A 27,688-nucleotide genomic window follows, 5' to 3' on the forward strand; every position below is an offset into this window, starting at 1 on the left:
GGTCAGATCCGCGATCTGCGCAGGTGTTACGGACGTTTTTATGTGCGCAACTGAATTCACGTTTCAGCTGTGTTACACACGGCATGAGAGGACACCCTCCCCCGAAATAATGTGGAATTACTGACAGCGTTTGATTAAAACTGTGATTTTACAGCCGTGCCGGAAGCCGACATACTTGGATAATTCAGCTCCTGACAAAACCATGTTCCGGCAAACGACGGCGGTGCTCCAGAAACTTCGATACCGAAGGTATTAAGTTAGCTAACGGCACAGCAAGTTAGCGTGGAAACACCTGGCGTATAGCTAATCGATGAAATGTTAGTTTTGTGTGCTGTTGACTTTGTAATGTCGCGACAGGATTCAGCGACTTTATGACAGTGTGCCTTAAGTTAGATATTGTGATATCAGAGATGGAAAAAGCGCTTTGACTTTGTCGAAATGTGACTTAGCGGCTAAAGTGAAGAAACATCTGATGCAACCAAACATGAGCGCACATCCCTTTAGACTTAAACTACTGTTTATGGTTATATATGAACTGTTCCTCTCATAGGAAAGCAGCTTCAGGCACCTGTAGGCTGCTCAGTAACTGCTGTTCGGGGTGTCAGTTTCATACTAACCTGCACTGTGATGTGACCTTCATCCTATGGCCTGCAAACACTTACTAAAGCTAAATAATGTAGCTGGAGATGCAGATGGACTCACACTTAAACCCACCGGCTCAGTGTCTTTGCATGCACGCTCTGGAAAGTCATTATCTGCAATGATTTGTTCATTTCCTTTTTTACTCTCTCAGTGGTTAAAACAGCAGCATGTTTTGCACAACTTAAAAACTTCTTATTAAAGTCAGCTTCATTATTAACTCATGATATTCATGAAAATGTGTGCAGACTTTGGTGGAGGATAGTGGGAGCCAGCCAGTTCACAAAATCCTCAGTGTAAATGTTGAGATGTAAGATCTGCATTAGTCTGTGCAAAGACGGGTGGATTAGTCTGCTTACTATTTACTTTGTACTCCCAGTTTCAATGGACGACAGCATTCATGGAAGCTGAAGAGCACTTCAGCAAGAGAGAGGGCGGCGCAGTACCAACCAGGACAGAAGATCCACGGATTCACAGTCAGAGAGGTGGGAGCACTGGTCCACTGTCACCTCAGCTTCAGAGAAGAAGCTGTGTCTTTGTCAAAGCAGCAGGTTTTATGGTTTATATGATAACATACGAACCCCGCGGAGGTCTAAATACACGTGTGGAGCAACCGTTTTTCAGTGCTATCAAACAGAAGGTCACTTCAACAGCTCATCCTGTTTTCCAGGTTGTGGCCGTCCCCGACTTGTTTCTCACGGCAGTGAAGTTGAGCCATGATAAGACTGGAGCTCAGTACCTTCACGCAGCCAGAGATGACTCCAACAACCTCTTCAGGTTGGTTTTACAGCCATGTTCCACCTCAGATTGTGCCTGTCACACTTTACCGCAGCGTGAAGCACCATGACAGCAGAACACCAGATCCTGTCTTCCTGTCTTTCAGCGTCCAGTTCAGAACGACCCCCATGGACAGCACAGGGGTCCCCCACATCCTGGAGCACACGGTGCTGTGTGGCTCTGAGAAGTATCCCTGCAGGGACCCTTTCTTCAAGATGCTCAACCGGTCCCTGTCCACCTTCATGAACGCTTTCACAGGTACCGAATATTCCAACTGTTTGACGTCCTGTACCGACGTCTTATTTTACTGATCGTCTTCAAAAGTTTGTAATTCCTTAAATGGCTGATGAGCTGTTTGCGTGGCGTGTTTTTGTGTTCGCTTCCCGTCGAACAGCCAGCGACTACACCATGTATCCGTTCTCAACCCAAAATGGGAAGGACTTCCAGAATCTTCTGTCCGTCTACCTGGATGCAGTTTTCTTCCCTTGTTTACGAGAGCAGGATTTCAAGTGAGTTTGACTGTTGCTGCACGGTTAAATATGCCAGAGGGAAACACGTTAACTTGTAGGTAACTAACTGATTTTAGACGCCAAACTTTGCAAATATCCCCGAGCAGGTCTGTGAAAGTCTTACCAGAAACATCTAGTTTGATTGTTTGTGTCTTAACTTTGCAGGCAGGAGGGCTGGAGGCTGGAGAACGAAGACCCCACAGATCCCAGCACCCCCCTGGTGTTTAAAGGAGTGGTGTTCAATGAAATGAAGGGGGCTTTTGTAAGTCAGCACTGGCCCACTGGCTGCCATTAAGGTCTGATCTTAAGAAGTGATCTTCAGCTCTGGACATGGAAATATTTTGCATTTGAATCTCCTAAGCTCTCTGTGTACATGCAGTGAAAACATGTTCTGATGCTATATTGTCAATCTGAAGCTTTTCCCATGCAGCAGTGGACGGATTTGACGTGATTGATGAGTGTGTTGGTGTGTTTGCGCGTGTGTTTTCGCACAGTCGGACAACGAGCGCGTGTACGCCCAGCACCTGCAGAACAAGCTGTATCCGGACCACACCTACTCCGTGGTGTCAGGAGGAGAGCCTCTCGCCATCCCGGACCTCACCTGGGAGCAGCTCAGACAGTTCCACGCCACGCATTATCACCCCAGCAACGCCAGGTAGAGGAAGACACGCGCACACGGGCCAGAAAAGAGCGGCAGAGGGTTTTAAAATGAGGGCAGAGCAGCTGTTAACGCTCACAGTTCACTCATTCAGCCACATGTTGCTGTGAAGAATAATGTCCTCCTCCGTATGTCCTTCAGGTTCTTCACTTATGGAGATCTGCCTTTGGAGCAGCACCTGAAGCAGATCGAAGAGGAAGCTCTTTCCAAGTTTGAATGCATCAATCCAAACACAGAGGTCCCCCCCCAGCCTCACTGGAGCAGCCCAGTAAGCTCATAATTTAGACCAGTGACTTCCCAGACGATGAAAGGCTGTTGAACATGCAGTCAAAGTCTGATCTCTGTGTCCTCAGAGAGAGGACCATGTGACCTGCAGCCCTGACGCTCTGGCTCCAGATCCATCCAGGCAGAACACGCTGTGTGTGAGCTACCTGCTGGGAGAGTAAGATCACACCACCTCTGACTTCCTGCTGGGCTTCAGAGACATTTATACTCCTCGTCTGTGTCTCCGATCTTCTTCTTTGACCTTTTATTTGCAGCGGCTCGTGTGCTCGTGTTTTCCACGGGGCGTCCTCGATACAGCAGTTCTCTTTGTAAAGAGAAGCTCTGTTCTTCAGACACATCTGATGTCTCGCTCTGGTTTCTCTGTGCAGCATCACCGACACGTTTGAAGGGTTCACTCTCAGCCTGCTGTCCTCTCTGATGATCTCTGGACCGAACTCTCCCTTCTACAAAGCTCTCATTGAGCCCAAGATAGGAACCGACTTCTCCTCTGTTGTAGGGTTTGTACAAGGCTGTTTGACAGCACGCCTTCATTTCACTAAGCTGAGATCAGGTTAATTTTACCAGTGTGGCTGGAAAGCTGACTGACTGACTGACAGCTCTTTAAACATGCAGCACGTTCATGTATGTGTTGAGAGTGTGTTGAAATGTCCTGCTGTGCAGATATGACGGCAGCACCAAAGAGGCGTCGTTCAGCGTCGGACTGCAGGGGATGGCTGAGGAGGACACCGAGAGGGTGAAACAAATCATCAGCCAAACCATCGAGGACATCATAGAGTAAGTCTGCCGTCTCGTTTGGGTGTTCTGGTTTGAAGCAAAGGTTGTTTAACAGTCGCAGACGTGGTCTTTTCCTGAAACTCTGCACCCTTTGCTCAGAGCGGAAGACACGTCCACAGTGTGTAAGATAAAGTCATTACTCCTCGTTGTTCGCAGGAACGGCTTTGAGGAGGAAAGAATCGAGGCTCTCCTCCATAAGATTGAGATCCAGATGAAGCATCAGTCCACCAACTTCGGCCTGTCTCTGGCCTCGGTGAGTCCACTGCTAAGCCTCCATGTGGGAGGTATGTGAGCAGCACTCGGATGTTAGTTTGTGCTCTCTGTGCGTGAACTCTTCGTCCTCACTCTTGATGCATGTGTGTGGTTGTAGTACATAGCATCATCGTGGAACCACGACGGCGACCCCGTGGAGCTGCTGCAGATCAATGAAAGCGTGGCTCAGTTCAGACAGGCCTTGAAGGAAAACCCTCGCTTCCTGCAGGACAAAGTCCGGCACTACTTTAAGGTGAGTTAAAGAGGGAAACATGCAGCCGGCTGCCGTTCATGTCTTTGAACCAGTGCAGGATTCAGTCCTCGTAGCTGCACTGTTGACTCCTGCTTCTCAGGGAGGTCAGAGGTCAGCTTCAGCAGCTCTAGAGCTGCTTTGGTTTTTAGTCTTTTTCTCAATTTCATGGCAGCAGCACAGACACTTCACCTCAGGTCCTCCAGTCGCATTTTAGGATTTAATACTAATTTTCTGCTTTTCTGTCCCTCGTCAAATCCCCCCCCCCCCCCCCCCCCCCCCCCCCCCCGTCCATGCAGGAGAACACACACAGACTGACCCTGTCCATGAGCCCGGATGAGGCCTACATGGAGAAACAGGCCAAGGCTGAGGAGGAGAAGCTGCAGAGGAAGATCCAGGCTCTGTCTGACCGTGACAGAGAAGAGATCTATGAGAAAGGTAATTTCACTGCTCAGTGTGCCGAATCGCACTTTTCCTTCAGAAGCTCAGGTCACAAAGTCCTAATCAAGGTCAGGAATAAGCTCAGACTTTGCTGCTGCTGACCACTATCTGACCTTGACCCCATGAAATTACAGAAAACTGTGTATCAAACAGGCTTTTATTGGCTGCCTGGAAGGACGATCCACACAAAGACTTCAAAGAAACTGAGGTGTTCTGAGTTTCTGCCCTCAGTTCACCGGCTTTCTGCAGCAGAGCCTCCCAGTGAATGAAGTTCAGACACTTTGTACAAATATTAAAGCTTAACAGGTTCAGGAACAAGTGCTGCCATGTGAGTGTCCAGCGCTGCACAGAAGAGTCTGAACCTGCTGAGCGTCATTAACCGTCAGCCCGGACGAGGAGTTTCTTCAGTTTTTCTGCCTGTTGATGTGATCAAACTGTGTGATTGAATGTGGTTATCGTCTGTGTTTTCAACCTCTGATCTAACAGTAAGATTTGTGACGAGTGTGTGACGGAAGCGGGATGTGACGCACTTCAGATTCTTGATATTACAGTGTTGTGTGTTCCTCTTGGGAAGGTCTGGAGCTGCTGGACGTTCAGAGTAAAACCCAGGACGCCTCCTGCTTGCCTGCGCTCAAAGTGTCCGACATCGAGCCCACGATGCCCGTCACCCCTGTTCAGATCAGCGCTGCAGGTAGAGCGCCCCCTGCAGTCCTCTGTGTGTCACATGTCCAGCGTTGTGTCTTTGAGTGTTGAGTCTCTGCTGTCTCACTGCAGGTGGTGTTCCTGTTCAGTACTGTGAGCAGCCCACGAACGGCCTGGTCTACTTCAGAGCCATGTGCAGCCTCAACACGCTGCCAGAGGACCTCAGGCTGTATGTCCCGCTCTTCTGCAGCGTTATCACCAAGTGAGTTCCCCCGTCAGTCTGCCAGTGAACAACTTGCAAAGCACGTTTCAGAGTCTGCATGTGTCTCTGCTCAATCAGGATGGGCTGCGGAGCTCTGGACTACAAGCAGCAGTCCCAGCAGATGGAGCTGCGGACAGGAGGCATGTCTGTCTCCACCCAGGTCATCCCTGACTCCACCCAGCTGGACATGTACGAGCAGGTGAGTGGCAGCTCGAAGCATCAGTGTCTGAAACATCACGCCCATGTCTGTAAAAACAGCCCAGTGTGGCTCCTGGTTTCAGCCCAGGTTACAGTTCAGCCTCCCTGAACAACAAACTGAGCGTTCAGTCGTCATGTGGCGACGAGTGGCTCTCATTGGCTCTTCGCTCTCTGTTTCAGGGGGTCCTCCTGTCCTCCTCCTGCTTGGACAGGAACCTCCCTCACATGTTCAAGCTGTGGAGCAACATATTCAACAGGTACGTCGTCCAACAGTCTGAGACGCCTGCTGATAAACGTCACTCAGTCCAAGTGAAACTTTTGGAGCTGAAAAATGAAGCCAGTGTGAAAAACTGCAGTTCCTCAAATGGCCACTTGAGGCTCCAAAAGCCAGTCAATGCCCATAGACCCCCATATTAAAATGATGGTAAGGTCATGGAGACTGTGTTTTGAGCAAATGTTTTCTCCTAGCCCCCACTTTGATGACGAGGAGCGCCTCAGAGTGTTGGTGATGATGTCGGCGCAGGAGTTGGCCAATGGGATCTCCTACTCCGGTCACATGTACGCTATAACCCGCGCAGGCCGTCACCTGACTCCAGCAGGAGACCTCCAGGAGACCTTTGCTGGGATGGAACAGGTACTGCACGGACATCACTACTCGTACATAAAGTCGACTTTGAGCAGACTTTTAAGCAGCAAAAATGAAAATCTAAAAAATAAAATTAGAAAATATAACGCAATAATAGTAGTTGTCATAAATTCTGAAAGGCACCATGTGCAGACTTTCTTTTTCCTTCAAACTAGTTGTGTAAACCTGGAGCAGAGAGACGGAGTTATTATTGATTAGTTATTGCTTCATTCACATCCACTGTCCTCTGTGTTAGTTCCATTGTGTCACACTGGGATGATTTCAGCGTCGTGTTGCTGCTCAGAATTAAAACTTTCAAACAAATTGGAATTAAAAAGTAACTAAATTTGCTGTTAAAGGTTCAGTTTGATACACATGAAGAGTTTTATGTGATGTAACACAAAAAATGTTGGTTTTCCATTAACTAATCATTGATTGTGTTATTTTATGTGTCATTTTGAATAGATACACAGATATTTTGTCAGACTCATTAATGTTAGTTTAAACCTTGTTGTCCAGCTGGTCTTTTTTTCTTTCCTGTGGTGTCTCTGCGCTCGTCTGTGAGAACAAACGCTGTCTTTTTTGACCTTTAGGTGAAGTTCATGAAGAGGATAGCTGAGATGTCAGACCTCGGCCAAGTCATCCGAACGCTGCCCCGGATCAAGAAGCACCTCCTCAACCCTGACAACATGAGGTGTGTCCATGCTCCACCTGTCCACGTGTCCAGTGTTGGAGCTTTGAAGGCCTCTGAGGCAGACTGCAGTCGGAGCCCTCGCTTGTTTTTTACTGTTTTCTGCCGTTTATGTTGCTTAAATTTCTTATTCTAATAAAACGTTTCAGCGTGAACACACTGTGATTCGAACGTTCGCTCCTCGTAGGTGTGCCGTCAACGCGTCTCCACAGAAGATGGTGGACACAGCAGCTCAGCTGGACAGTTTCATGAAGGACGTCGCTGAAAACAGAAAAGAACGCAAACCTGTCAGAACTAATATCGCTGAGGTAAGATGTGAAGAAGCAGCCTGGGCCAATGGATGACAGGCTGGTTGATCAGATTTAAATATTCTCTGATGTTTGTCTTCCTTCCTTCCTTAAAGAGGCCGTTAGACCCTCTGGACGAGTCCGGACCGAGCAGGAAACTCATCTCTGTGAGTTCACTGTTTGATGCCGTTTTCATTTCCTGATCAGCTGATCAGCATCTTTGAGGTGTTACACGTCACATCTACTCCTGTATTAGATTAGATAGATAAATTACCAATAACTTACCAGTTTGGAAGATTATTAAAGTGATTTTCTACAGTAGCTCAGGATGGACAAACCTTAACGTTCTCTGAGGCATTTTCAGGTGGCTGCAGTCTGCAGTTTCACCACTAGGTGCCACTAAATCCCACAGACTGCTGCTTTAATGTTCTGTGTTTGCAGGCTGAATCTGAATTAAACATGAAGGAAAAAAACCTGTTTCATGAAAGCAAAAGAGAAACTTTGAAGTGAAGAGACTGAGATTTCTGAGAAACATGCGATAACAATGAACACCTGAACTCTGAATTGGGATGAAACATCTTTTGCTTTCCAGGAGCTGAACTTCCACCCGTGTCAGATGAAAACCTTCTTCCAGATGCCTTTCCCGGTCAACTTCGTCAGCGAGAGCATTCGTACGGTGCCGTTCTGCCACGAGGATCACGCCAGGTGAGCACGCCAGTTCAAGACCAGTGACAGGAAGTTCACCCTGAAGGATGAGCGTCTGCGCTAACGTTCAAATCCTTTTTATTTAATTTGAACTCTTTGTGTTCCCTCTTTCACAGCTTGTGCATCTTGGCGAGGATGATGACGGCGAAATTTCTTCACGGAGAGATCCGAGAGAAGGGAGGGGCCTACGGGGGCGGGGCCAGGATGGGAGGAGGTCTTTTCTCCTTCTACTCATACAGGTGAGCAGCAGTTCAGGTTCCAGATTCTTTGGTTTCAGCTCCCCAGGTGGGAACGTTTCTGGTTTAAGCTGAGTATCTTTAGGTTTTTCATAAAGGCGACAGAAACCTCTGACGTGAACTCTGTAATGAAATTTTCTAACCAAACGACTCGATCGACAGAGAAAATACTGATTGGAGAAAATCAAACGTTTGCTGACTTCCTGTTTGTTTCTCATCGGCTCTCAGGGACCCGAACTCGGTGCAGACCCTGTCAGCATTTCGTAGAGGCGTGGACTGGGCCAAGTCGGGACAGTTCACCCAGCAGGACATCGACGAAGCCAAGCTGTCCGTCTTCTCAGCCGTCGACTCACCTGTGGCCCCCTCAGACAAAGGTGAGACCCTCCCACTGCGCTCAGCCAGTGAATGAAGACAGCAGCTGGTCGGACCAGTGAGCCGAATTCACCGCAGGTCATCTGACTTTTTAGATCTGAGTTCATTACTGTTCTGAACTCTGGACATCGTGAGGTGAGATCGTGGGTTGAGATGTTTCTGCACTGCGCCTGTCAGTCAGACGGACTGATTTTTCCAAGATTTACTGAAATGTTTAATGTTTTCATCCTCTCGGGTGAGCTTTTAGACTGTAAACCTACAGATGTGGCTTTGTTTGGTCTGAAGTGTGTTGAGAAAACAGCCATCACAGCTCTGAGCTCTGACTCTCGTCTGTCCGCCATGTTTGCGCTGCAGGAATGAGCCGTTTCCTCAGCGGCGTCACAGACGAGATGAAGCAGAATCACAGAGAGAGACTCTTCGCCGTCACTCACAGAAACCTGGTGCAAGTGGCCGAAAGGTGAAATCTGGAAACGAAGAATCAACAGTTCTGCGTCTGTTTGTGGTCATTGATTCTAAAACGAACGTTCCTGCTCTTGATTTCCTGCAGCTATCTGGGTGTCGGCCAGAGGACGTGTGGCGTTGCCGTCCTGGGCCCAGAGAACGAGACGATTAAGAAAGACCCCTCATGGATTGTGAAATAATCCCAGCAGTTGGTACGTCAACCCAAACACCCCAGAGGAGCCTCCGGTCTGTAGCCTCCAGTCTGTTGAAGGACTAAACCCGAGTTGGATCTTTATTCAGTGATTACTTTGTGATCGTAGAGTCGGCATAAAGACAGGAAACAGCAAACATGTCATGTTCCCCTTTTTCTTTATGCTAAGCTAAGTTAGCCTCCTGCCACTTTACCATACAGCAATGAGAGCGTCTCCTCCAAGACTGTCTTTCCCATAATGTCCATGTTTCGTCTTTAAAAGGTAAAACCTGGACGTAAAACCAAAATAAGAAAATGGCTGTTTGAAACCTGGACGAGCTTCAGTTTCTTACTCTAAAAGAAGTTACTGACACATCGCAAAAAAAAGACAAAACACAGTTCAGGAACTTTCCACACAATAAAAGCTTTATTACTCTGTGACAGGACACATCACGCCGCCGTCACGTCAGGTTAATGTCGCGTACAAGTTTCACACATCCTCCACTCCACCGCCAAACTACAGCAACAGCAGGACGCTACTCACAAACACCGCTACGAGACATCCAAAGCCCGGGACACGAACGGCAAAGGCAACACCACAACACACACACGCACACACACACAGCTGGCAGGCGACAGGACGCGCACACACACATCCTGTAGGTCACATTTTCCTTCAAGTTTTCACCACGAAGCATTTTACAATCAAGATGGGAGACGGTTTTTCAAGGTGTGCGATCCTCCTGCGTTAAACCTCTTTACAGCAGCTCTAGGGGATTATATATTACTTACGGGACTCAAAGTGCTGTAGAAAATAACAGAAATGACAGAAGCTTTGAAAGCGTCGCCGCGCTCGTCCCCGCCGTGTTCACACGACGTTTGCTCAGCGAGGCGGCTTAAAAAAGCTCGATAAGCTACATGTTCAGGACTCAAACGTGAATACTTAAACAGGACGTGATGAGGAGTGCCATAAATACAACGTAAAGAGCTCTATTCCCAGCGACTCGCCCTCAGCTTCATCATCTAAAACATAGATCTCTTCTGGAAAGTGCCAGGATGTAACCATCAGTAGAACCTTTTGAGGTGACCTGTCTGTTGAAATCTATCTTAATGTATTTGCAGTCAGTCAGCGGCCGATCAGCTGCTGTGAGAGCAGCCGTCACTGTTCGGTGAAGCTGTTGGAGTGAAGCTCTCCTCCGGCAGCGGCGCCCCCTCCTCCCCCCCCCGCGGATCAGATGGTGGCTGAGGTGTTGCTCTCTTTGGGTCGGATCCGGGTCACGTGCTCCAGCTGGCCCGAGTCGGACACGTCGTAGCTCGTCTTGTACTTGGCCAGGATCTTCATCAGCGGGCGCAGCTTCAGCCACCACTGCTCCTTTGGGATCCTGTGGCTGAGGAGGTAGAACAGCAGGATTTCATGTCACGCTGCACCCGTTCACAAGAGACGATCTGAACTCCCACCACACATTCATCAGAAAAATCTAAGACGCTGCAATATTTAGATGTTCAAACGTTTGAAGTCATCTACTACATGTTTTTGCTATGAAAATTTGAAGACTCTTGTTGCAGATCTGTATTTAACAGCATTTACTTCATTAAAGCAACATTAAAATATGAGTCTGGGCTCATACCTGCTGGCTGAATGGTACAAAAAACCTACATTTACTGTAAACTTTAAAGGAATAGTTCAAGTTTTTTCGAAACGCTTAGCTTAGCTTAGCATAAAGACTGGAAGAAGCAGGAAACAGTCTGACTGTGTACAAGTACTTCATAAACTGTCAAAACGCTTCCTTTAGAAATTAGTCTCACATATACATATATTTTTATATACACACACATATAGGCACGTGTATACATATCTATATGTATGTATGTGTATATCTAATAGATATACACATGTGTATGTGTACAGCTTTGAGACGTGTGTATACATGTATACACATATATAAAAATGTGTATACATACATACACACACACACACATATGCTGCTGAACAGATGAATAAAGCAGGAAGTCAGTCCATTCAGTTTGTCTCGCCCTGTTCATGGATATAAATCGAGGAGCTGCGTTGCCCCACACGTTGAAACTGAAAATGTTTCTTACACAAAGTCGGTCTCGTCCCGGAGCTGCGACACAGGCTGAAACACCAGAGCTCTGCGACGCATCCCCAGCAGGCAGGCGGTGTCGTCCGAGTTGGCAAACACTCGCCCTGCGTCGAAGACAAGCATCAGGTCATCATCAGGACAACATCAGGACTGCACACACAGATACTGACAGACTGATTAAACTCAGAACAACTATGACCTCATCAAACACGCGGATTTACCTCCTTTGTAAGAGTCCTTGAGCGTCCGTGTGATCCACTGAATGGCTTTAGCAGCGACTTTAGTGCCGAAGTTTCTGTCAAACGGTGATGGAGCTCCTCCCTGTGAGAAGAAAACAAGGCTGACAAATACACTGTCCCTCTATTAAAGAAGATATTCTTCTTTACTATACAAATACAGTGAAGTGCGCGTGTGTGTGTGTCTCTCCAACCTGCTGCATGTGACCGAGGATGTTCTTCCTGCAGTCAAACACTCCTCGTCCCTCCTCGGTGTACAGCTGGTAGATGAAGTCGGTGGTGAAGTTCTCGTTGCAGTTCTCATTTCTAAAACACAAACGTCGCAGATTAAGTGTCCTCATGTTTGTTTCTCTACACCCCCAGAGCTCAAGTGCCCTTGAGCCAGGGCACCGGCCTGCCGTCCCGATGCACCGCTGCGCCCGAGCACGTCTTGTAACAATGAACTAATGCAGGTGCAAACCTCAGCACGCAGTGTCACCTACACACTGTCCACAGCGCTACACCTGTCCTACTTCCACAGACCTCCATCCTGCTGGGAGCAATTTAAACAGTGCGATGGTGCAGTGGACTAAAATAGCCACAACAGATGACATAAAGTAAACTCTGCGAGGTCGATCAGCTGTCAGCCATATTTCAAGTCCAGCTGGTTTTGTGTAATTACCTGAAAACAAATAGCTTGTTTCCAAAATCACAAAATGTAAACGAGTTCTCGGTAAAATCAGTAAATATTTTTACACTCCTGTTCTCTCTCTCAGCCCCACACACACTCTCAGGGCAAGCTAATGCCATGGACACTGGTGGAAATGTCACACACACACACACACACACACACACACACACACACAAACCCAAAGAGCAGAGTGACTGGCGTTAGAGCGTCGAGCCTCACCTGAGCACTAAGCCTCTCTGGATGCTCGTCTTCATCTTCTGCGTCAGATGCTCCACGTTGGCCTGAAAACACAGAGCGAAGCCTCGCGTTACAGCGCAGCGACGGTGAAGAGCAGCCTGCACGAGCAGCCGATCAGCCGCGAATCACACGCCTCCGCCTCATCACTCCCCAGACGCTGAGGAGTGCGGGGCGGCGTAGGCACCACCAGGGGGCGCCACATCTCCTGTTTCTAACCATCTGATGGAGGGAAGTGTGGGTTCACTGCAAGAGGAAGGTTTGGGTGTTGTACGGCTGCTTCCATCTGCAGTATGAGCTTAGATTTGAACTATTTTTGCTAATATAAGAGCATCAGTTTTAATCTCTGCTGCTGCTCTATGGTTTATTTACCAGCTGCAACAGTGTGGGTGGTGTTTGCACCATGGGAGTGTGTGTTTGTGTGTGTGTCATCATGGCAAAATATGACACCTACTGTACAGTGAACTACCACAGAAGCCATTTTTGAGTATTTTGCCAGGTGTACTCATGTTATCATGTAGTACATGAACATGCTGGTGTATTGTTTGTGTCATGTGAGAACAAAGTGTCTCACACAAGGCATTAAAACAACAGAGCAGCTACTATAAAAGCACGTGAAAACCTTCACGAAAGAATTCAAAAACAAAAGAAAAAAAGTGTGATTAGACGCTAAAACAAAGTCAGGATGTTGATAAAATATTTGAATGTTTTTTATAAGCGCTGTGATGTAGCTTCTGTTTCTAACCGCCCTTAAACAGGATCAATAAAGTTGTTTTGAACTGGATCGAGTTGAAATTTGGTGCAGCAGTAGCCCACCCATGCCTGCGTTGATGGGATCTGTCTGTCAGGATGACTGACGCAGCTCAGAGGTTATTAATAAGTTGCTTCATGCGCACTGCCATAATCTGGGTCACCTGCACGCTCCTGAACCCTGCAGAGCGGCAGTGACGAGCTGGAAGCTGCTGCAGCCGCTGATCTCAGCTCTACTGAACATTTAGGTGGGAAAGTTCCACCGCGTGGCTCTGACCTGCAGGTCTCGGATGTCAAACGGCTCCTCGTAGATGTAGACGGTGTCGGCGCCCGCGGCCAGCCCGCCCACGGTGGCCAGGTAGCCGCAGTAGCCCCCCATGGTCTCGATGATGAAGACCCGGCGCTTGGTGCCGCTGGCCGACTGCTTGATGCGATCGCATGTCTGAATCACACACAGATTATTCTGTTACTGTGAGGACAAATGGCAGATTGCATCAGCACATGCAACAACAACAGACATCAGAGCAGAGCTGCGATGATCAGTCAACGCGTCTGTTCCTCAATCAACAGAAAAGTGACTGTTTTAGAAAGAAGTTCTGCACATCTGCTGAAGACGTCTGTCTGCAGACTGAACAGTCGATCTAAACAGAAGTGATGATAACGATCAGCTGCAGCTCTGCTTCAGATGATGAAGTCGATCACACGGCTCAGCTCGGACACTCTGATGCACGGGTCAACTCCCTCCTCATTATACAACACCGACAGCTCAGCGAGCACACGTGAGCGAAGTTTAATCTTCTGTCTGGAAATTTTAATCATCGCCTCTCCGGTTTCAAAAATGATGATTTCCTGCAGATGCAGCTGGAAAAGAAAAGCTGCGATGATGAGTGACTGCATGCAGATGTGAACATCGGGGTTGACCTGTGCATCAGGGCCAGGTGAGTGAAGCCGGCCAGCTCAGGACAGCAGAACATTCATCTTTGGTTTGGTTGGCGGTTTCACTCATCTGGAAGCAAAGCGCCGATCGGCAGCTTCTGATGAACCACCAGCACGACAGAGCAGCAGCCACTCACATGCAAAGCATTGTGGTCTTTGGAGTTCAGTATTCTGGATGAAAAGGAAATCGTACTCACACACCGGCTGTGGCTTCACCTGCTTGCCTCGCGCGTCTCTACGGGTTCAGCAGGTGAACTGGGATCATAACGGATCGTTTGAGGATGACTGTGAGCAGCTGAACCCAGGATTTCTCTGCCGTCTCTGGTCTGAGTTTGAAGCCTCCAAACGTTTTGTTAAAAGATTTAAGCTATGTAAACTTCCATCAGGTTCACAGAAGAGACGCTCGTGCTCTTCTTTCAGGTGTTCCCAAAAGATATTTCAGGATAATCTGCTGTTTGCTTTCTTTCTGATTTCCTTTCACTGATGTTTTTCCTTCACTTTTTGTCTGATTTAGCTGTTTTAACTGAGGCTTCAAACCAAAACACGACACCTCGGCTGAGAAATTCTGGGTTGACCTTCTGACTTTGAACTCACTTCATTCATCACTCCAGACTCTGCTGAGCTGATCTTCTTCACATTAACAGTCATCATTTAACACTGCAGAATCCCTCCCTTCGATCGTGTGTCTCTCTTCTTCGCGCCGTCTGGGCTCTTACCTCCACGATGGCGTTGAGGGACGTGTCGGCGCCGATGCTGAGGTCAGTGCCGGGCACATTGTTACTAATGGTGGCAGGCAGCATGCACATCGGGATGCAAAACTCCTCGTAGTCGGCCCGGGCCTCGTACAGCTGCAGCAGGGACTCAAAGGCCTGATGATTGCGGGCGTAATATGAGGTTAGACCACCAGGGGGCACCCTGCATACTGAGACCTGTCAGTGTGTCCTTGTGTGTTTACAGGCTGCCTCACAGGGCCCAGAGGCTCCCTTGGCTTGTATCCTTTGTCAACTTCTCAAATGACAAACTGTTTAAAGTATGAATAATGTATTCATTTGCATATTTAATAAACTATTTCTGCAGTTATGAAGCAAGAAATGCTGCTGAGGCGTCAGTGGGTTCAGATCAGCCTGAGCGCCGTCAGCGCTTCATGAAGGACACGAGTCAAGGAATCAAACTGAGACCATGAAGATGCAGCTCTGTAACGTGTGTGTGTGTGTGTGTGTGTGTGTGTGGTCTACAGAGTGTGTGCTGCTGGTTGGCTCTCTCCAGGTGACGAGGGGCTTTGGCTTCCCATTGGCTGAGAGGAGACGGGACGGGGACGGGGGGGTTGGGAGGTTCACCCTGGCTGACATGTAACGGTGTTGACGTGACGAGATAAAGGCTGCGGTGGGACTCCAGAGCCTGAGCGATGTTTCCTTATAAGTACAGGAAGCGAAGCGACTCTGCTCCTCAGGCTGAAGTCAGACCTTTCCTGGTTCAAAACAAGGCGAAAACGTCGGCCGCGTTCAGCGACGCTGGCCTTCGTCGTCAGTGTGCAGACTCACTCTCAGACCGCACCGACTTGCTGCCGTTAGCGAGCAGAGCTGCCTGCTGTTTCCCAAACAAACAGAACACGCCAGGGCCACGCGCCAACAACATGCCACAACACGTCACTGCATGCCCAACACTTACCTGGGACCTCCGCTGACCAGCTCGCCTCCGGCAGCAACCAGCAACAAGGCTTTTGTGTGTCCTGACGCTGCGTGTGTGTGGACGTTAGCCGGAGCTTAAACACTACACTGTGCTGTAATTCAAGACATTTGTCGCCTGTCTGAACTGTTGAGTTTGACTCTGTTTTCACGCTTCTCATGTTCACGTGTCAGCCTGTCCCTTCCGGTGATGTCTATTGAAATCATGCTCGCAGGTTTGGCTGTTGAGTGTAGGGCTGTGTGTGTGTTTACACACAAAACATTTCAGCTGTCTGACGCTTCATGGCAAAAAAAAAACAAGCTTTTCCTGCCGCGCGCGCCTTCACTTCAGCGACCATTAAAGAAAGCCGGGAGGCGAGGAGTGAAACGAAGCTTCATGTGCTGAAGTGAAGTGATCCTCATGAGTTAAATTTGCACAAACTAAAGAGCTTTTAGACATCAAACACTGACAGCCGACCAGGAAGCTAATATTAAAATGTCGCTATTTAGTGTAATATCACCAAAACATGTCATGTGACCTTTCGTCGACCTTCTGACTGCTGATGCCAGGATGCGAGCTGTCGGTCAGCGAAGCCCCAAACTCTGACAGGCCGGGCGGTGTGTGTGTGTGTGTGTGTGCCTTAGGTCTGACTACAAACACACACATACGCTCTGTAACGCAGCCGCACTTACATCAGTAATGGCGTTCAGAGCGGTGTCTGAGCCAATGCTCAGGTCTGAACCGGGTATATTGTTGGAGACGGTGGCGGGGACCATAACCATGGGCACGCAGAACTCGTTATATTTGTCCCGCGCAGCAGAGAGCTCCAGTAATCCCACGTAGGCCTGCAGCAGTGAGAGGCGGCGTCTTATTGGTTGTTGGTGAGGACGCACAGACAAAGGGAATGAGGTGTGGGAGGACAGAGAAGAGGCCTAACGTCCAGGTCGTTACGGGCAGTGGACAAGAGGACACAGCGTGGACTTGAACAGTGGGTATTTGGGAACATGCAGACATAAACTTGGGGGGCGGGTGTTTGGGGAGGGGGTCCGAACGGATCTGAGGGAGCTCAGTGGCAGTGATGGCAGGGGGACGGACAGCAGTCATGAAGTGAGACTTCACTGAGTATTAAGGTTCAAACTTCATCATCTAAGACGTCTACTGGACTCTTCTGCTGAATAATAAACCCGTCTGTCACTGGTTAAAGTCCTTTTTGTTCAAATCATCTCAGGCTTTGGCTTTGCAGCTCGACCATGAAGCAGACATGTGGACGGACAAGGAGAGAGCCAGTAACGTTTCAATGTGTCTTAAATGTCTCTTAAATCAACATTTAGATAATTCAGAAGTCTGTTTTTTAAAACTGAAATGTCACAAAGGGTAAATCAGTGAAAATGAAATGAATGTTAACACAAAACAGTGAATGCATCTGGAAAGAGACAGCACTTAAAGACAAGAGCAACGAGGCTGATCCATGAAAATAATCCACATTTGTCCTTTCAGACGACTCAAGAATTCCACTTTTAGGCAATTATTAGAAGCTTTTTTGAAACAGAATAAAATATTTGAAAAGTACGAGGAAATACTGACAAAGAAAACATGTTGAGCGAGATGTTCAGAAAGATCAAATATTGTGAAATGAAGATTAAAAACTGCTCAAAAATCAGGAGAAGTTACAGACCTCGAATCCTCCGATGACGAGCAGAGCGTTGATGTTGTGGATCCTCATCTGCTCGGCTATTTTCTCCAGATGTTTGCCTGGCAGAGTGCTGGCGTGGAGGAGGAAATATTTCAGTATCTTAACTCCCACTAAGATGTTTCAGTCATGCATTGTTCAGTTGATATACAGTAAATTTGCAGGATTGATATCTCTGGAAAAGGTGAGTAATTGATTATCTGAAAACAAAATCCGAGGATCCACAACTTGACTGATTGTTAAACGTCAAAAATCAGTCTAAAACAAAAAGACAATTTAAAGAAAGTGAGAAAGAAACGGGAAAAACATCAACGTGATATCTACAGTACAATCATCACAAACGGCATTTTCTTCAGCTTCGACCTACCGCTTTGTCCCCAGCAGCGACCCCCCCTGGCCCGTCCAACCGCCGACATCTCCCCATTTGATCTCCTTGATCTGATTTTAAGAAATGAAACAGAAAGATCTTCATGTTTTCATTCATTTTTGCTGAAACTTTCACTTTGCAAACACTGGACGTCAACATTCGGTCTCTGTTGATGTTTAGCTGATAATACACAGATGCCCCCCCCCCCGGAGACGACAGTCCCCTGAACACTGCTGACAGTGTGTTCTGTCTGACAGGGATGACGCCTCGAGCGCAGCGCACAGATCTCAGATCTGCCGTGCCGTGCGTTCCTGTACATCCACCCAGCAGCTCTGCGCTCTATCAGTGTCCTACTTATCCGCGGGTTTAGTCCGGGATCACGGCTCCACTGTTCAGTCAAGTCTAATCCTTCTACAGGACGACCGCCTTCAGAGCGTCGTCGCCTTTAACAGGTCGCTGCTGGGGGCAAAGTGTTTGTGGAAAGAGTGTGCGTGATCAGGGTTAGAGACCAAGGCGAAGACGGCTGCATGTGTGTTTACGTGCTATGGCCGCTGTGGGAGCAGAGTAATTGGCTTACAGTAAGCAGCACTGTTTATCTGGACACCCTTAAGTCTTATCGCTGCAGCCGGCGCAGCAGAGCGGGACCGCCACGCCACTTCCTGCTTCCTGCCGCTGGTCACTGTGACCTCCAAGGCACGCAGCTCACCCCTGTTGTGCACTCTTAATAAGAGTACTAGCAGTGTGTTTACAGCTGCAGCCACAGCGTGCAGGCGGTTCCACCAGTCACGTTTTCAGCTATCTGAACACGTCGGTGGCAAATAAGACCCTGCACATACCTGAGAAAGGTGAGAGCCAGCGTTAGACAGCAGAACTGGAATATTTATTCAGGGTCAATAAACTTCTATTCTGCCAAACTGCAGCAGGGAAAGTTTTACTGACTGCTGTGCCAGGAAATAAGAAAATCTACTGTTTTAGATGATTACTCCAGAAAAGAGTAAAAATGTTCCAAAAAACCTTTTAATACCATTAATTTGAGTGGACGAACAGAAAATTGAGCCATTTATGACTTGAAAAAATGCCCAAACTCTCTCTTGCTGAAGCTTTTAAACTGTTTCGTTTCATTGTGAGTTGGATATCTTTGAGTTTTGGTGCATTTGAAGATGTCGTTTTTGGGCTCTCAGAAACTGTGATCAGTGTTTTCGCTCATTTATGATATTTGACAGGCACATTTAAGGGGTGAAATGAAAAACTAGATCACGAGTCAGTTTGCCTCTTACCTGTCCCTTGTAGAATCCCTCGAAGCCGTCGTTGACGGCGAACATTTTGTGGCCTTCGGTGATTCCCACTCTGACGGCAGAGCGCACGGCGGCGTTCATGCCTGCCGCCGGGGCGCCGACATTCAGCACTGCAACGTTAAAGGAGCTCTGCGGGGGACAGAGAGCGGCGGTCACACACAAACACACAGCGAGGGAGTGAAGAAAGAGCTTTGGCACATTGAAAAACACGCCACACCTCGGACATTCAGTGTACAATCACAGCGCGTTGAAGAAGATGGCATATCAGCGAGTTTGAGAGGCGATGAAGACGAGCAGTGATTCTGTGCAGGCGTGAGGAAGTCCAGCTGGACAAAACTCGCTGCAGCGACGTGTATTCGCCTGACAGCACAGTTCGTCTCCACAGCCTGATAATACCATCACGTCTCATTACTGCTGAGGAGGCAGGCGAGACTTTGCCTCAGAGCAGAGGAGCAGCAGGCAAAGATTCCCTCGCATGCAAGAAGCCACATGCTGCTAAGAGACGCAGTGAAGCAGCAAACTGACCATCCAGAGTCTCCTTCATCTCAAACCTGAGCTCACCTGTGCCGCTCGCTGCTGAGTGTCTCATAGATATTCAGGCACAATCCAAAACTGTTGCACAGCAATTTTCAACCCCTAACGTCAGAGTGCACATGCTCCAAATTTGAGTTTCACACGCTCGGCCACAAAGGCCTCGCTGGGATTTGGGGTTTCATGGTCGGGTCAAAGGTTTGAAAGCTTCTCCTCCTGCGATTCTTTAACCGGTTGGATTAAAGAACAGATGTGGAGAAGCTCAAAATGGACAGGTGTCCAACTCTCAGAGCATGAGGACGGAGCCTGTCCACTTTGACTCCTGAGGAAGCAGAGGCACCGTCAGCCTCCGCGGAGAGGAGCGCTGCATCAGGTGCACGTGAAGCGGATCACAGCGTCACGTTGTGATTGTCCCCGACAGCGCAGCTGGTGGGACGCCGTCACTGCAGCAACAAAGCGACTCTCTGCACGTCTACCTCTAAGCAGAGCCATGAAGACATAAGCAAAGACAGACAGGGCGGCGGGTGATGAGCGCTGACGCTGTCGTTTTGTGGCACCACATAAACGTCTCAGGAGAAAACTGAACCCACTCCTCTTTGTAACTGACTGTTATCTCAGCGTGGAGCAGGTCAGAAGCCAACGTGAGTAAGAAGGATGAACTAGAAGTCTCAACTAGCTGCTGAAAGCTCTGTGAGCTACGCCTGCACAAGCTGCAGCCTCGTTACTCTTCACATACATCACTCTGCTCTTCATCACCCGCCTCCTCCTCTCCCTCAGGACAGAGACAGTCACAGGAAAACAGACTGTTAGTGTCACAAAAAGACTGCAGCACCCACAAGGCACCTGACCAGGAAGTACCTCATGCTACCCAACAAATGTCAGAGCCGCTGGTGGAGAGACACATGAGAGGAGTTAAAACTGTGATCGTCTGATTGGTTTGATGTAATCAGAGTTTCTTTGGGGGTGGGGGTACTTACATTTGGAAGTTCAGAATCTGCTTTCCGGTAGGAGAGGAGTCTGTAGGTGGTCAGATTGTTCTCAAAGCTCCTGCAGGACACATGTTCAAACAGTTAGCCACAATGCTACTGCTGCTGCTGTGGAGAAACACTTAGAGTCCATCACAGATCAATGCAGTCACAGCTAAACCGGGTCAGTCTGCCGATCGGACAAGAGAACAGGTGTGATGCGGATCTAAACTTGTCTGCAGGCAGCTCAATCTGCACATTTCAGCATCAGAGTAGCTGAAGTTGAAGAATACCTGCCACGCAGTCTCACTGCCTCTTCAAACTTCTTCTCATCCATGGCTTTCTGCACCTCTTGAGTCTGACGGCGAAACACAAAAGAGCGTTAGATCCTTCTGTGGTGACAGGCTCCTCGTTCTGTTCGAGGGTGTCCCCGACATGCTCGGTGTCCAATCTGTGGAGAAACTGGGAGCGCCTGGGCCCAGTGGTTCCACCACTGCTGCACTGTGGGAGGGGGCACAAACCACACACCTGATCTGAAAACACATATTTTAACCAACTGAAGTGATTAATTCCCTAAATCTGTCCGTTAGACTCTGTACGGGGGACTGTGGCTCAGGAGGTGGAGCAGTTGTCCACCTATCAGAGGGTCGGTGGTTTGAACCCCAGGCCTCGCCGGTCCACATGCCGAAATATCCTTGGGCAAGATACTGAACCCCAGAACTGCCCCCGATGTGCATCGCTTTGGATAAAAGCGTGTGTCAAATGACTAACTGTACTCCACAATGTCCTCTTGGTCCTCGCATGACCTTTGTCTCTCCAGCGCACACACACACACACACACACGCACACACTCTTACCATCTGAACACACTCCATAAGTGGTAGTCGAACAGCCTGGTTGCCAACCAGAGACACCACGCAGGCTGGGGTGCTGGCAGAAGCCTCCAGTAACGCCAGCACTGCCTCCACGCCCATACGACTGGCCTGCAAAGGTCAGAGGTCATTTAAAGCTTCACGCTGAGCAGCAGGACGTCTGCACAGACAAATGTTTCCACTGAGAAGCATGAAAGATGTTGTGATTTACCAGGATCCTGTCAAAGGCAGAGGGGGTCCCGCCTCTCTGCACGTGGCCCAAGATGGTGACCCTGGTGTCAAAACCCAGGCAGCGAACCACCAGCTGGACGTGGAGGAAGAGTGAAGGGGGACAATAGTGAAGATGAAGTCTGTAGCACAATAACGTCCTGTAAGGTCTGCTTTACATGATTACATCTTTTCACATGTCAGTGCCATTAAACAGAAGAGCTACACAGTTCAGCTGTCTTCATATATCATTAATATAACTCGTCATTCTTTGAGAGATTTCATAGCTTCTTGACATCAAACAACAGTAAGAAAATGCAGAAATCAAAGGGACCGTGCAAACACTGAAGTGAAACACAGAGGGTGAAATCATGCAAAACATCTCCTGTCATGTTACAGAGCGTGCAGACATGAACGTGCAGAAGCAGAAAAACAAATAATGTGCATGGAAAGCATACAAAAGGTGTGAAACGTCAACACAACGATGACGCAGAGGACACAAAGTTTGAAAGAAAAACCATGAAGGGACAAAGAATCCATGCTTCTGAAGCGTCCACGACCGGACCAGGTCTCCCCACCGTACTTACATCCTTGATATAATCAGGAGTTATTGCCTTGTTGTGGCTATCTATGGCGCCCTCAGCCACAATTATAATGTTCAGCCTTTTCTTATCGGCGCGGTTCTGGAGGGACATAGAAGCAAAAGCATTTGAGAACATGACAGAAAACGTTTTGCACTGCCAAAAGCTGGATCCCATCACGGAGGACGATCACAGATCAGCTGTGAAGACACTGGGACGTTCTGACATTCAGCTGGTTGCCTTTCTTCAGCAGGAACTCGCCACATTGTGGAGAAGTTTCGTATTGACGGCTAGCTGGGTGAGCTAACACACTGGTGCACTGTCTTCAATGAGGCATGCTAACCTCCTGTGAGAACGACTGACAGCAGAACTACTGGTGTATTAAACAGGATTAGCTTAAAGATAAACACGCGGGCTTTCATTTTGAAGTGTTTGAAGCATGTCTTTCATGTTTTCAAACCACTGTTTCAAACAAACAATTCATGCTTGCTAGCTAGCACTCTTCTTCTCTTCCTTTTTCCAGCACCTTTACAGATGACTCAACGCATTACTGCCACCGACAGTCAGCCAGTGGAACTGCATGAAACTGAGTCTGTCAATGAGGGGGCAGCAGCTGAGGTAAGAGGTCCTTTAAAAGTTAGCTTTGATTTACACGCTGAGCGTATGAGCTGAAGTTCGTGGCAGCTGAAGAAACCTAAGCCTTCTCTCAGAATGTGGCGAGTGTCCGGACAGGAAGAAAGAAACCATTAGAAGACGCCGTCGTCTGTTTTTCAGACATGTTGATATCCACCGGCCGGTCCAGCTTCTGGTTTCCCCTCTGCGTCAGTCTGAAACTGAGCTCTACTCACATCCTTCACAAAACCAGAGGTTATGGGTTGTCCTTGTCTGTCAATGGCTCCTTCAGCAACTATGATAATGTTCAACCTGGAACCTCGAGATCGGCTCTGAATGACGACAAACACACTCGAAACATCACATCTGGAAACGTATCAGCATCTGGTAATGCAGAGCGTGTCCTGTTAACTGTACTACTGAGTACTGTCACAGTATAACAATACTTTACACTGCAAAAAGTTCTTTAAAATGTAGTTTCTCAAATCATCTGATGATGAAAATCATAACTAAGTGTGTATGCCCACGTGTGTTTCCATGGGCACATGCAGCTGGCTCTGTGGCGCAATGGATAGCGCATTGGACTTCTAGTCAAACATGAGATGTGATTCAAAGGTTGTGGGTTCGAGTCCCACCAGAGTCGCTCTATTACAGAACTCTCTCGATAAATCTACAGTCAGTATTTCTAAAAAAAAGGTTTTTCAGTGGTTGTAGTTGCTGTTGGATGATGATGTGAAACAGTTTACCTCCCTTAGCTTGATTAAAAAGTGCCTTTAAGGAGTTTGTGTTCGCAGTGTTTACAAGTAAAGCTGCGTTGTGATGTTTTCTGACACTTTTTACAGCACAGCTGGCTCTGTGCTGCTTTACAGTGTAAGACATGTCAAAAACATGACAAACTAGCTCCTTTAGCCTCTGTGAAAGGTGAGACGCATGAGAACTGCCAACATCGTGAGTTTGGTTCCTGAGAGTCAGCTGGCTCTGTGGCGCAATGGATAGCGCATTGGACTTCTAGTCAAACATGAGATGTGATTCAAAGGTTGTGGGTTCGAGTCCCACCAGAGTCGCTTTTGTACAGAGACTTTGAGACAAAAGCTCCTTTAGCCGCTGGAGCAGAATGAAGTGAAACTTCTAATGAAGATGCGATATTTAAGAAATGGCCACCTGCCAAAACCTGACTCCAAACCAACAGCATAGCACCAGAGTAACCACTAAAGGTTACCAACTGCAGCTGCCGTTAGCTCGGTTAGCCGTGCAGCTCGCGGTCCTGTTAGCCATCTCTGGCCGGACTTCACATTCTGCTGATAATTTAAAGTTAAAATAAATTTTGAATATTTTAACCTAAAATTTTTACAGGTTGCAGAGTTGAGAGAAATGTATGTGACTCCTCCTCATCCTCGTACAGACAATTCTTCATTACAAACAAACTGTATTAGCTGCTCTTACACTTGTTCAAGAGTTATAATGTTATTGTTAAAAAAACATAAAAATACTTTTTATTAATTGCATGTTTCCAGAACGATACTGAAACCAGAAAACACAAAATTATTCAGCATTTTGAAACACAGCTAAAATGACAGCTATGATACATAAAATGTATTATTACTCTGTGTACGTCTGAGTACGAGTACCCACGTGTGTGTGTGTGTGTGTGTGTGTGTGTGTGTGTGTGTGTGTGTGTGTGTGTGTGTGTGTGTGTGTGTTACCTCAGACAGTTTCTGACACATGCTGTCTTCCCAGCCGTCTTCAGGAGGCATCTCTGGAATAAAAACCCAGTCTGCTCCACATGCCAGAGCACTGACCAGGGCCAGGTATCTGCACACACACACACACACACACACACACACACACACACACACACACACACACACACACACACACATTTCAATAATAGTCCTACATTTGTTATAAAATACATGTTTTATGTGTGTGCTCCGACACACGGGGAGCCGCCTACCCGCAGTGCCTGCCCATGACCTCCAGCACAAACGTCCTCTGGTGGCTGTAAAAAAAAAAGAAATGTCAGAAACAAGGAAAAGCACTTATCAGCGAAACCCAGCAGGGCTGATGATGACACAGCTCAGCGTGTGAAGAAGACGCAGCATCTGTCTCTCCGCTCAGGATTTGCTCACCTCTGAGCAGTGGTCATGATGGCGTCCACCACCTCGATGATCCTGTGTAGCGCCGAGTCGGTGCCGATGGTCATGTCCGTGCCGCAGAAGTCGTTGTCGATGGAGCCGACCATGCCGACGATGTGGAGCTCTGAGTTGCTGTGGGCCGCCTCCTTGTCGATCAGACCTGAAAAACACCAGAGGGAGACGAGCTCTCGTTAGGAAGCTCGAGCGCGGCGGGGCGTGACGTCGAGCCCGGTGGCGAGCAGTCACCTTGCTGGAGCAGCTCGTCCAACAGGCCGCTCCACTCCTCCCTGAACAGGTTGGCTCCGGTCAGGCTGCCGTCTCCACCAATCACACACAGGTTGGTGATGCTGCGCTGCACCAGGTTGTGCGCGGCTTTCAGACGGCCCTCGTGGGTTCGAAACTCTTTACAACGGGCGCTGCCGATGACCGTGCCGCCCTGAGGGAAACAGAAGAGCTCAGTTTAAGAGCTGATTGGAGGAGGACGAGGACAGTTTACTTGTCCACGTGTCGGCGTGAGCTGAATCAGTTGAGGAAAACTCACCACTTGCAACATGCTGGAGACACTTTCCCACGTCGCCTCTTTGATGTTGTCTCCACCGTCCACCATCCCCTGGTACCCCTGAGAAGAGACACGAGCACCGTGAATGTTCAGCGGATCCTTCACGACATGACAGAACCCAGAGAAAAGCAGCGAATCCTCACATCTGAGACGCTGTGACCACCAGCAGACGCTTCAGTACGACATATGTGTGAAAACAAAAGAGGATTAGAGCTGGAGAACAAATGTTTTGGATGGTTTGTGATGCTTCAGGTGCTTTTTTAGTTGCAGCGTTGTGCAAACCACGGCCCAGAGTCCAGAGCAAAATAAAGGCATCATGGCACTCAGCTGTCATTACTCACAGCTCGGTGCTTATTCGAGGCTGATGGGGATGACAGCGCAGACAGTGAAGGATGAGGCCTGCCCCCGGTAATCCAATTATATCCACACTGAGACCAGATCGTCTCCAGCGTCCACTGCCACCGCCGTCGGTGGCGTCGTGCTCATTCAAATCACAAATATATCCTCAGACATTTGATATGGAACGACTCTCAGACGTTCAGAAAACAGAGATTTATTGATATTCATTCAGTGATTTCTAATTCTGTTGCAGATTATCCTCATGTGGTACACCGCAGAGTTTTACTCTGTATTAAAAATGTCACTTGAATTGTTTTATCATGCATTAAAACAAGCCAATTTTCCGGGTCTGTGTTACACCTTCAGCACCCGTACGAGTGCAAATATTTGCCTCACTACCACAAGGTCATATACGTAGACGGACCCTCGAGGGAGGAAGCAGGATGATGAATAAATAAGACGTCCAGCCAGCAGAGTATGACCAAGAGAGCAAGCAGGGAAAGAGAAAAGGGCTCGGGCTCTGCTTCAATTTAAAGGTGACATCAACAAACGTGAGCCATTTCTGTGAGAGACAAAGCGACATGATCCGCATCCAATACGATGTTTTATTACCAAAGCCCCCCTGTACAGCATGAAAAGCACTGCAGACTGCTGCTCCCTGCAAACCTGTACATATTCCATCACCTGCAACGCCCATTGTGGTGGCTGAAAGGTTTTTGTGATCCAATAACTGCTTTTCCATTTTCACACCGGCTGTAAAATGTGCTAACTGCTAAGAAAGATGTTTCAGCCTGGATTCAACTTTTCAAGGTCGCGTCCAGAAAACGCAGGGCGATATCAGCTCTCTGGGTCCTGCTGGGACTCTCAGAGACCACCGCAGCCCCAGTCGTCAGCGCCAATTTAGCTCACTGTCACTGAGTCACAGAGTCTCCCCGGAGGCCCCGTCTGGAGCCTCAGTCTGGCCTCACCTCGTGGATGAAGTACACCTTTGCTCCCACGTAGATGCCCATTCGGACGACGGCCCGGACCGCCGCATTCATACCTGGGAAAGAGAGGAGTCGGTGTCAGTGACGTGTTTGACAAATGAGCCGTGACGTTATCTCACAGCCTGCCTCAAACTCTGCGGACGCATCTCAGTTTTCATCCCAGCCAAGACTACCTGAGAAAGACGTTCTCACAAGGACGCAAATGATTAAAATCTGTGTGAATCCAACGATCCACTGAACTTAAAACTCATCTTCCTAAAGAGATGAACTTCAGGAGTATTTTCTATAGATTAGAAAAGAACAGAACGTCAGAAAAACAGCAGAAAAAAAATCACGTTTAATAGACTTTAAATGCAACGTTTCACATCAAGATCTGCAGCCGAACTCCTGTGGAACGAGTTTTTCTGCTGGACTCTCAGGTCCGTACCTGAATTTGCCATAAAAAATGTTTATGGTTTCAAAGAGAGATTACAAAGCTTCCTCCTTCCACTCACCTCCAGGGAAAGCAGAGAGACAGAGGGAGAAAACCGATGACATAACAGCATAAATTAACAGCAGAAGCCAGACAGGCCAGCAGACGACAGGAGGAGTTAAGGAGGTCAAAAGAGAGAGAGGGGACGATCATCATAATCAATCATCATCTAATCAACAATATCTGATGGACAACAAGCTGACAGACGCTCTGTGTCACCTGTTGACATTTTGCTTCAGCGCCGCAGCGT

General features: G+C 48.2%; 2 protein-coding genes and 2 non-coding genes across 11 annotated transcripts in view; 3 read left to right on the forward strand and 1 right to left on the reverse strand.

The window, feature by feature from the left end:
• On the forward strand, positions 1-10,847 carry pitrm1 (pitrilysin metallopeptidase 1). The gene is made up of 28 exons (XM_070974392.1): positions 1-249; positions 1,019-1,124; positions 1,310-1,416; positions 1,523-1,674; positions 1,811-1,925; positions 2,091-2,187; positions 2,420-2,580; positions 2,725-2,851; positions 2,937-3,025; positions 3,237-3,365; positions 3,529-3,642; positions 3,799-3,895; positions 4,013-4,147; positions 4,444-4,582; positions 5,160-5,276; positions 5,360-5,489; positions 5,568-5,688; positions 5,868-5,944; positions 6,156-6,321; positions 6,906-7,006; positions 7,191-7,311; positions 7,407-7,457; positions 7,883-7,995; positions 8,112-8,234; positions 8,460-8,605; positions 8,958-9,060; positions 9,151-9,256; positions 10,357-10,847. The coding sequence occupies exons 1-27, from the start codon at positions 203-205 to the stop codon at positions 9,242-9,244; spliced, it is 3,078 nt and encodes a 1,025-aa protein (XP_070830493.1). The 5' UTR covers positions 1-202; the 3' UTR covers positions 9,245-9,256; positions 10,357-10,847.
• pfkpb (phosphofructokinase, platelet b) overlaps positions 9,634-27,688 on the reverse strand; it is a 21,523-nt gene continuing 3,468 nt past the window's right edge. The window contains exons 2-23 of one of the 8 annotated variants that reach the window (XM_070974401.1): positions 26,949-27,022; positions 25,624-25,701; positions 25,329-25,518; positions 25,077-25,242; positions 24,902-24,946; positions 24,651-24,759; positions 22,342-22,437; positions 21,759-21,851; positions 21,533-21,658; positions 20,969-21,033; positions 20,688-20,757; positions 19,162-19,308; positions 17,885-17,955; positions 17,503-17,590; positions 16,520-16,672; positions 14,879-15,031; positions 13,504-13,668; positions 12,462-12,523; positions 11,767-11,878; positions 11,558-11,657; positions 11,335-11,440; positions 9,634-10,622 (exon numbers count right to left, since the gene is read on the reverse strand). In XM_070974401.1, the coding sequence (XP_070830502.1) occupies positions 10,466-10,622; positions 11,335-11,440; positions 11,558-11,657; positions 11,767-11,878; positions 12,462-12,523; positions 13,504-13,668; positions 14,879-15,031; positions 16,520-16,672; positions 17,503-17,590; positions 17,885-17,955; positions 19,162-19,308; positions 20,688-20,757; positions 20,969-21,033; positions 21,533-21,658; positions 21,759-21,851; positions 22,342-22,437; positions 24,651-24,759; positions 24,902-24,946; positions 25,077-25,242; positions 25,329-25,518; positions 25,624-25,701; positions 26,949-27,022 (2,426 nt within the window). In that variant the 3' untranslated portion in view covers positions 9,634-10,465. Of the gene's footprint in view, positions 10,623-11,334; positions 11,441-11,557; positions 11,658-11,766; positions 11,879-12,461; positions 12,524-13,503; positions 13,669-14,878; positions 15,032-16,519; positions 16,673-17,502; positions 17,591-17,884; positions 17,956-19,161; positions 19,309-20,446; positions 20,483-20,687; positions 20,758-20,968; positions 21,034-21,532; positions 21,659-21,758; positions 21,852-22,341; positions 22,438-23,183; positions 23,280-24,650; positions 24,760-24,901; positions 24,947-25,076; positions 25,243-25,328; positions 25,519-25,623; positions 25,702-26,948; positions 27,023-27,688 lie in introns of all 8 variants that reach the window. The other 7 variants (XM_070974396.1, XM_070974395.1, XM_070974393.1 and 4 more) reach the window with 7 other exon arrangements.
• On the forward strand, positions 23,501-23,590 carry trnar-ucu (transfer RNA arginine (anticodon UCU)). The gene is given in 2 exon segments: positions 23,501-23,537; positions 23,555-23,590. It is a non-coding gene; the product is annotated as a tRNA-Arg (tRNA).
• On the forward strand, positions 23,922-24,011 carry trnar-ucu (transfer RNA arginine (anticodon UCU)). Its single transcript is given in 2 exon segments — positions 23,922-23,958; positions 23,976-24,011. It is a non-coding gene; the product is annotated as a tRNA-Arg (tRNA).

Source organism: Chaetodon trifascialis, chromosome 11 (assembly GCF_039877785.1).
Source record: "Chaetodon trifascialis isolate fChaTrf1 chromosome 11, fChaTrf1.hap1, whole genome shotgun sequence".
NCBI lineage: Eukaryota > Metazoa > Chordata > Actinopteri > Chaetodontiformes > Chaetodontidae > Chaetodon > Chaetodon trifascialis.